This window comes from Scleropages formosus, chromosome 19, assembly GCF_900964775.1.
Source record: "Scleropages formosus chromosome 19, fSclFor1.1, whole genome shotgun sequence".
NCBI classification, from domain to species: domain Eukaryota; kingdom Metazoa; phylum Chordata; class Actinopteri; order Osteoglossiformes; family Osteoglossidae; genus Scleropages; species Scleropages formosus.
In genome coordinates, this window is record NC_041824.1 from 19,241,043 (window position 1) to 19,250,788 (window position 9,746).

Genomic DNA, 9,746 nt, shown 5'->3' on the forward strand with positions numbered 1-9,746 from the left:
CGAGCATCTTGCACAGTGCAATAGATGGCAGGGAGGCCTCTTTTTTTTTTTTAACCAGGGACTTTAACAGTGTCACCTGATTTACACTCTTACGTACTGTCCTCGCTCCAAATACGTGCCACTATGCCGGGATGTTAAGTATGAAAATCTTTGCTCTGGGTTTCGGGATGTAAGTGGTAGGTGCCTGTTCCACCTCTGGAGGGCTTTTTGGGGGCTGCTTCTGTCCCAGAGCAGACCCACTTGTGAAATCAGGCCATCTTGCATGCAACTTGTCCCACTTGCCAATGTACACAATGAAAAATAACTTTTTTTTTTTAAAATCAGTTAACAAGTGTAAATAAGGGTTAGTGTTAATACACATTTTGCCAACATACTTCATCTGCAAAAACAATTTTTTTTTTTTTCCATTCTTCATGGAAGTCAAATTGAAGGACTTACTACTGACAAGTTACTGCAAAGATGACAAATTAAACCTTTTTTTTTTTTTTTCTTTTGTGTCCAGGTTTTTAACATAGTTTCATTGCCCTTGTACTGTATTACTCTTTCCAGTACCGGAAATGATTGCTCCGTTTCTGTTGAATGTTAAAAGCCAACACGTGGTGTGAACTAAGTTTTAGGATTTATGTATGTACCATAACCATGATTGTCAGGGCAAGTAAAGCCATGATAGCTGAGGATGAACCCGTGTGTGTGTGTGTGTGTGTGTGTGTGTGTGTGTGTGTGTACACACAGCCATATATACATCCCTCCACTAGGATGAGGGCTGAGATCTTGGAGATCCTTCAGCACGAACTGTCAGGTGACTCCCTTTTGGTCCTCAACAGCACTATGCCGGTAAGGCCGTTTGCCAAGCATTAGCTCCACACATGCGGCATTCTGGGACATGAATAATACAGGGGAGCGTGAACCCGGCTCCTCTGCCCCTCCCAGCCTTTGGAACACAGATCAATAAGTAGTGAGAGATCACTGGCGGCTAGGGGTGCCTTTAGGTCTGTGCCTCTGTCACACATGACAGCTTTTGGTCCCCTAGGCTCGTGGCACCAAAAAAAAATATGGAAGTGATGTTCCAGAGAGCCATGGGACATGTCACCTCAGGTGTGCAGCGGAATTGACACCTATTGGAAGAGGCTCCATTCATTCTGCTTTCACCACCTTGTATTTTATATTTTAATTAAACCAGTTTTAAATGGCTTCAATTCGAATGCTCTTACCAGCATTTTCTGAGCATACAGCCCCTAATGGGGAAATACTGTCTTTCACACTGGCTCCTCATCTTAAACAGGAGTCTGTTCATAACTCTGTCTAATTCCAAACCTTTGTTTTCCCACTAATTCTCAGATGCGACATAATACTGACTTCACTGCATTTATTCACGTAACAGGTAATCTTAACTCCAAAGTAAGTGGAAATAGTTTAAAGCGCTCTAACATTTTCCTCCATCCGCTATCAATAGCCGCTGTTCCAGTGCAGCATCATGGTGATGGAGAGCCTATCCTGGACACATAGGTGTGAGGCAGGTGTCCAGTCCATTGAAATTACTGAAAAAGCCTGCTCCTATATAATATCTATTTCTGATCCATCCATCCCATAAATGTGTGGGATGTTGGCTTCTCTTATCAATTGTCAGTTTTTCTAGTCTTTTTTTTTTTTTTTTTTTTTAAATGGGCTAGGTACAAAAAAAAAAAAACTGTGTGGGTTATAGAACTTGAATTATATAAAAAATACTGACTTCTTATTTTCATTCATTAGAAGACTTTTCTCCATAAGTTGCTGTTAATGTAATAAACTAGTGCAACATTTGCTTTCTTGGTCGTCATAACCCTCCAGAGGAGCGCATAAGCTGTGAACGCCGCGCCAGTGAGTTGAATCGGGTCGGTATCACGCTCCTCCTGCTGGGGCAGGTTTTACTGTCAGCTGGTGGATGGGAGTGGGAAACACTTCAGACAGATTTTACAATGAGAATATTGAATGGTTTAGAAAATAGTTCTGAAAAGGAAATGGAAGAAACTTTATACTTTTCAGAAGGCATAGTATGAGGAGCTAGAGTATGTGCACTTAATTTAGCTGACACTTTTCTCCAAAGTGACTTACAAATATTAACCCATTTGTACAGCTGGGTAATTTTACTGGCGCAAGTACCTTGCTCAAGGGTACTACATGTGGAGGTGGGATTCAAACCTGTTGGTCCACAGGCAGCAACTCTAACCGCTTCACTACCATGTGGTCCCATGTAACAATGTTCATCTTATATCTCATGCATTTTAAAAAAAAAAAAAATAAAAAAATGTTAAGGGGTAAGGAGAAGTCTCACCTCAATGTTCCAGTGAATTAAAGGTGTGAAAATGACATACCGAACTCTTGCTAATATTTTGGAATGAAAAGATGCTGCAAAGGTGTTGTGCCGCCTCTTAGATATTGAATCCAGTCTTTCATTATGTTGGTGTACAGAATCACAAATACTGTCACTTGGAGGAAGGGGGAGAGAAGTACAGTATGGGAAGTTGAAAGGTGTGACTCACCGACCAGGTGCCGGAGAGGGAGAATGCGCCCCGGCCTGTTTTTCTGAAAGCACGCCGCCTCCAAGAGGGTGTTTTTGAGGAAGTACTACGAAGCTGATAAATCCAGATGAAACGCTACCTTCGGAACACTCAATCATTGCATCGTGTCTTTTACTACACTTTGGGCGCAGAAAACTCGTAAGATGGCTTATGTAGCAGCTGATGCTTCAAAAACAAAAGATCCATGTTACTCGGAGGTGAATGGCTCTTATTGCGAGATAAAGGGATTCGCTGCACATTTTGACAGGCACTGAGAAATTTTAAAGTTTTATACCCTACAGCCAAAGCTGACTGCAGGCAACGGCAGGGATATTTAATCAAATTTTCGACGTTACGTAAACCCATGTGATCTCAGGAGAAGCCCGGTATTATAGTTTTTAATAGCTGTTTGACCTGAGGCAAATAAGCCAAGGGTGTGGATCTGTAAGGTTGTGCGATAGAGACTTCTACATACCGCACAGCTGAGTCAAAAAGTTAAGTTTATAAACATCCTCTTAGAAATAATGTAAAAATCTTTTTTTACCGCCTGCTGATCTCTGATCACTACGTTGAGGAACAGGGTGTCCTGTATTCTCTCATTACCAATGACACGTGTTCGCATGCTTTCCTTAGGGTTTGTGTGTAATTGTCTGGTCATCTACGAGACATTTGAATTTATATTACATTTTAGGAACAGATTCAATAGCTCATCCACAGGGTACGGTAAAAAGAGCAAATTTTTTTTTTTTTTTAGTTGCAGTGGAGCTCTTGTGCTTTCACTAGGTTACCTATAATATTAAACTGACACACAGACTTGTTGTACAGGTACTATGGAATGTACTGTAGTATGTAAATTTGCATTCATTCATTTGACAGATGTTCTCTCCAAAGCAACATTTACTATAGTGCAACTGTGTAGAAAATGTCACCTTGACCCTGATGGATTCAGACTGAAGGTTAAGATGTTTGTACTGTATCTCTGTGACTTGACAGGAATGTTGCTGTGTGTATTTATTGCTTCTTTATTTTTTGCAGATCGTATTTGACACCGGTGAGGGACGAAGAGGCCGAGTCCCAGAGGAAGGCGCGGTCCCGGCAGGCAAGACAGACGCGGCGTTCGACCCAGGTATGGGGGGAAGGGCCAAAGAGCTTCCCCGCTGGCTGTCATTGAGCTCTCTCGTGCTGTACTGCATTGAATCCCGGGTGGTATCGGCAGCAGGCACTTGTCAATCAAGCAAACTAGTAATGATTTGGTTTGGATCTCTGGATCCTGACCGGCCCACGCTGATGAGTATGAGCAATGTCTCTATGTCCGTCACAGGGTGTTACACTCTCAGAACTAAAGGAGGCACAGAGGATCTTCGGGCAATTGCCTTCAGACAGACCAGCTGATGGACCTGGTCTGGACAGGACAGCAGGTGCAAAAGATGAAGGGCTGTCCCAAGGGGCAGAAGCCCCATCAAGGGATCCAGAGGCAATTCAACCCAAGTGGGACAAGGATGTTGATGAGGTGAGAGAGCCCTCAGATCTCTCTCACTGAATAGTACTCGCAGCCTGAGTGTCACTACTCTTACTGTAGTGTAGTGGTTAGAGCCCGCACCCCCTGTGGGTCTGAAGGACTCAAAGGGCTCAGATCACACCCCCTGCTCTAGTGCCCTTGATCAAGGTACTTATGCTGCACTGTTCCAGTAAAAATTACCCAGCAGTATAAATTTTTTTTTTTTAAAAAAAAAAAAAAAGTAGCTTTACATTATCACTTGTACTGTTAAAATGTGCATTTATTTAATACGAAATTACATAACATGCTGCATTGATTTCAGACATTTATATCACAATGTGTTTTTATCTGTGCCAAAGACCTTTGGTGTGATCTGCATATATATACCTTTACAGTTTTCATGATTTAGCAGATACGTTCTCCCAAAGGAGTACATGTTTCACGGTATACCGTAGTACCTTCAACAACACAGGGCTTTAGAATTTGGCCCATACCACTGTTTATGCCAGCCCACGTTATATAAGAAGAAGCCTATGGATAGGACATACTAAGGTGATCACTACAGGGTGTGTGATGGAAGTTGACAGAGCTGTTAAAAGATGAGGAGAGAAGTAGCTCCTAAAAAGATGCTTTTTGAGACCTACCCTGAATGCTGGAAGGGATTTGTTTGTTTCAGCAGCAGAGGGATGTCTGCGAGGCCGGTTTTAAAACAATGGCGTTTTGATGCCTTGTGATGAGAGGACATTCGGGAGGATTTCTGATGACGTAACCTTGTGTGATATGCACATTTAGTCATTGAGATGATGCTTTTCTCCAAAGTGACTGATGGATGGCTGGTAGTGTGGTAGTTGCAGCTGCTGCCTTTAGACCCAAAGGTCACAGGTTTAAGACTTGCCTCCAGCTGTAGTACCCTTGACCAAGGTATTTACCCTAAATTGCTCCAATAAAATCTCCCAGCTGTATAAATGGGTGAATTGTAAATAGCTTAATGATGTATGTCACCTTGGAGAAAAGCATCAGCTAAACTAATAGATTTGAAGCTACATACTCATTTACCCATTAATACAACCGGGTTGCAGGGGGCGTGGTGGTGCAGTGGGTTGGACCAGAGTCCTGCTCTCCAGTGGGTCTGGGGTTCGAGTCCCACTTGGGTTGCCTTGCGACGGACTGGCGTCCCGTCCTGGGTGTGTCCCCTCCCCCTCCGGCCTTACGCCCTGTGTTGCCAAGTAGGCTCCGGTTCCCTGCGACCCTGTATGGGACAGGCGGTTCTGAAAGTGCGTGCGTGCGCGCAAAACTGGTTTCCCCCCTTCCCCGAAACTGAACCAATTCATGTGAAGTACTTTGCTCAATGGTACTACAGCAGTAGGTAGGATTCAAACCAGTGACTTTGGGATCCAAAGGCAGCAGCTCTAACCACTATTCTACAATCTCCTCTTTTTGTATCTGTCTGAGATACTCCTGTGGGTGATGTAGCCACATCAACGGGTGAAATGATCTTTTCTGTTGAAGCAGGATGACGATGATGATGATCTTTTTAACATTCAAGCTTGGTAATCTGAGGCCCGGAACAGGAACCGAAACTGAGAGCCCTTCCACATCTTGCACCTCACCTCCTGCTGGTTGCTCCGTCTTCCATCCACTCTCCAGCCTGTCTAATCGGCCCTCAAAGGAACTGGACCAAAACGGTAAGACCGTTTCCCATTTACGCCTTAACACTGGAGAACCGGTTTTTTGAAAAGACCCTTGAGGCTTCTCAACCATGTCCCCAAAAGTGCCTCTCTAACCTGGGTTTGCAGTCTATTCTGCTGGCTGTGCAATGCAAAGACTCGAAAACACGAGTTCCATCACCAGACTGCTCAATAAATGATGTAGGGCTGCGTGGAAAAATTTCATCAAGTCTCTGACCGGACCACGACTATGGTCTCCACAGCATCGGAATACACTGCTTTCACAGAAGGCTCTTTATATCCCTTCCTTATATTTAAAGCTGCATGCAAATAGGTCTTTGCCATCTATCAGCTTCCAGTTCTGATGACCTGTCAGTGTCACATGATGCTGTTTACTGCATGGGGCTTAAGTAGCTAGCGGTGTCGTTTCATCAAATGCCAATTGATGGCCCCAGCAAATGAGTGGAGAGACGGCAACTGGAGCGACACCGTCAGTGCTTCAGAGCTGGTGCTCTCCCTGAGGGAGCGAAGACAAGCTCGGGAGCACAGCCGAGGAACAAGCACCTCCTATCAGGTCCAAGAGGTAACTTCAATGTTTATTCTAGAAAGTGAAAAACTTAGTGGGGAAACTGGTCCTGTGGTGTCAGTTATTAATTAATTAATAAATAATACTAATAATGTCCCTCATTATTGCACCTTTTACCCCTAAACAGATTTATTTATTAAAAATGCATCTATCTGTCATGCTTTTATGAACAAATGCATTTCTTTCAATCTATTCCAAAAAAGTTGTACCTAATAACCTTTTAGGATATAAGTTGCAACAAAAACATGAACAAAACCTTGACAATCCATGGATTCCAATAATAAACTCTTTTATTTCTTCTGTTTTCTCCATACCTATAACAGTTTCTTTAATTGCTCCTTTTTAAACTATAAGTAAATAAATAAAGCCTAGATCATCACTGTAAGTTCCAGAAGGCACAATTAGTAAAACCTTGACATCCAGCTGGGTTCACTACCCTACTACTAATGTTTTACTCCACATTTAGCCACCAGGGGGGGTGAGTAGAACACCTCTATTTTTGTGTTTTTACTGTAGACATGAAATTGTTTACGCTGATATATGACACCTGCTCAAAGTGTAGTTTCTATGACAAATAGTCCAGCCCTAATTATACCGATGGTATTCCAGCATTTAGAATTGTAATTATTTGCTCTCTAATAATCCATTTTGTTTTAATGACTAGTAATTTATAGCAGTGGGCCATGCCTAGAGAGAGCTGTTTAAAAACATTTACTTTTTGTCATTCTTTTTATTTCATTAAAATGACAATAACCCAGAACCATCATGCCTGTGTACTCTATGGTACATTGTGCTGATTAGTTTTCAGGGTATTATGTGTTTTCAGGAACTTTGCAAATAAACATGACTTATTTTCCCTAATTATCCTCTGAACTCCCTGACAGAGCTGACAGATGGTTCAATAGTGTCACTTTAAGTTTTGAAAATAGATGCATTTTGCATGAAGAAAATCTGAAACCGCCTCTATCTAAACATACTGTGAAATATCTCCAGCCAGTACATGTAGAGGACTATTGTTTTCCAGAATGTTCTATATAACATTCTTATGGAGCCCAATCTTCCTAATGTATTGTTTTTAGATCTTTGAAAATATCTTGCCACTACTTTTCGTACCTAACGCAGTATTTGTCTATGGCAACTGATGCAAATCCTGCAGAGATTTGTTTGGCAGTCTGCTTATTTGTTTGCAGAATGACTACTTATGTCTGATTGTAAATGTAGTCCATTGGTCCTGTTGGCTGATGTGGACAAAATTATGAATTTATAAATACTTTTTTGTTTGTTACCTAGGAACCTGTCCTGGGTGTGTAGAGAAAATAATCTATTTCAACAGCGCAGTAGTGGAATTTGGTGAACTTGCTGTTGGGGCACCATGCTAGCAAAACCAGCTGTTCTCAGGAATTAGCCTGAATTTCAGTCTCGACTTTGTCTTCCACCCAGTCGGATAAATGAGCTCTAACCTTGTACTTTTGTTATTACTGTAAGAAGCACACAAATATATGGGGTACGTGTGGACAGAGATCAGACAGCTAAAGGTGATCTAGGGTAGGTAGGTGAAGTACCGTCGAGTCTAGTTGATTCATGGTGATACCATAAAAACCATGCAAGTTAAGTTGGTTATTATTGCCTTCATCAGTGAAAACAGGGGGAGGGGACACATTCTGTATGCCATATACCTGGTTCAAACCCACCTTTGGTCACACAACTCCGGGACTGTAAGACACCAACGTCACCAGCTACTCATTTGAATGTCACGATGGTGTTGGCTTGAAGACAGGCAAAGGATATTGCATAAGGTAGGTAGTGAGAGACACACGCTCACACATACACTTTCTCAAAAGATAAAGGCCATAAGCTATAGGAAAGTTTTAAAAAAAAAAAAAAAAAAAAAAGATTCTTGGAGAACTAAGCAGTGAGAACAGATTCTTTGGTTTCTCATACTAGTTCATTCTTGTTATAAACTTGATACATAGTGTCTACAACATTTTAAGTTTAAAAAATTGGAGCTCTGGTGTTTTGCATGATCTTTCCATGTAGTTTCCAGGTGCTCCAGTTTGCTGGCACAGTCCAAAGACATGTTTCGGGTGGTTTTGTGACTTACCCTCGGTATGTATGTGATGGAGAATCCTGCACTGGATTAACATACTGTCCATGGTGTACCCTATTTTGCACCCCATTTTTGTGCTGACTATCTAGCAAAGAAATGGCTCTCTGCTGAGCCAAATATAAAATTTCATAGGTGATGAAAGCAGTCTGTCATTCATAGTGATATTGTCTTTCAAGAGAATTCTATGCATTTCATTAGTTTTGGTCAGAAGTTTAGGGTATGTTACCCGTCCTTGTCTGAATTATTACTGGTAATATGAGCATTGCATGACGATCTACATAGTGAAGTTACAAAACTGCTAAATATCCCCTTATTTTTCTGTGGCAATTTGTCTTTTTAATTCTCTCAGCCTTGAAGGTGTGTCTGACCACTTTTTAATTCATGTATCCTTTTTGTTTCTTTTGCCCCAAGTGCAAAGAGCTACTTTGTTAAGCAGTGGATGGACTCATGAAGCTCTGTAGAAGGATATAGAGCCAAGACCTGAGTTTGCAGATCAGGTTGCCTGCCAAGGCTGTAGGGAGCTCAGGATGGCTCTTCTTAGCCATGACTGAAAACATACCTGTAAATACACTAAGGTTGTCCCACAGGCGATGAGATTTGCAGGACTTCTCCTCTGCACAGAGGTGAAGTGCCTGGAGAAGAGGGAGGGAGGGAGGGAGGGAGGGAAGATGGGAGTAAAACAGATGGAGGAGCTTTTTGAATCTGTGGGAAGACTCATTAGCCCCTCTTCTTGGGAGATACCTGGGCTAACTGAATTCCACATGCTTATTTTCACACGGATACTTGTAAAATGAATGCGTCACTGGAGTTCACTTGTGCCCTGGCATTGAAGAGCTGAATAATGTATAATTATCATTCCTTCACTACTTGAATTTGATGCAATACATTTTCAGAAAGTCTGGTAACATTGCTCCTTTTTTCATGTTTTTTTTTTTTTTTTTTTTCTACTTCAGTGGTTCTGTTGAGTTAATTTATTTTAAAAGGTCACTAGGGGAGAAATGTGCGCCAGTTGGTGGATGAAAATATTCCCTATAAAACTGTCATGGAAAACTCCCCCCTTCAGCCCAGAGTCCCAGATGTGGTCTCCAACATCCGGCTAGTTGGACAGCCAACCTGTGTTCCTATAGCATGCTTCTGGAAGATGGCTGCATTTTGTAGTGTCCCCCTTTGCTCTTATATTGCTTAATTAATATCACTGGACTGAATCCTCCAAAGTTTTCATTGACCTTGTGACCTTGTGCTGGCCTTGTTTTGAACCATTTTATTCACGTTGTGTCGTTGAGGAAAGAAATTTGCTGCAGGGATACAGTTTTATCCTGGACTGGTGCACATCTCCATGTGGACCCATTGT

General features: G+C 42.0%; 1 protein-coding gene across 1 annotated transcript; it reads left to right on the top strand.

Moving 5' to 3' along the window:
- The first annotated feature begins 756 nt into the window (after positions 1-756).
- Positions 757-6,007, top strand: LOC108939140 (protein phosphatase 1 regulatory subunit 12A-like). Its single transcript, XM_018760274.1, has 6 exons — positions 757-834; positions 1,031-1,095; positions 3,573-3,663; positions 3,859-4,047; positions 5,582-5,720; positions 5,832-6,007. Exons 1-6 carry the CDS (start codon positions 757-759, stop codon positions 5,900-5,902), a joined length of 633 nt encoding a protein of 210 aa, XP_018615790.1. The 3' UTR covers positions 5,903-6,007.
- The last annotated feature ends 3,739 nt before the right edge of the window (positions 6,008-9,746 follow it).

Bases quoted from the DNA above. Each gene is read 5' to 3' on its own strand.
- LOC108939140 (XM_018760274.1), top strand. From the start codon at position 757: ATGAGGGCTGAGATCTTGGAGATCCTTCAGCACGAACTGTCAGGTGAC. The intron at 835-1,030 runs GTAAGGCCGTTT...TTGGTCCCCTAG, and splicing joins TCCTCAACAGCACTATGCCG to GCTCGTGGCACCAAAAAAAA. The intron at 3,664-3,858 runs GTATGGGGGGAA...TGTCCGTCACAG, and splicing joins AGACGCGGCGTTCGACCCAG to GGTGTTACACTCTCAGAACT.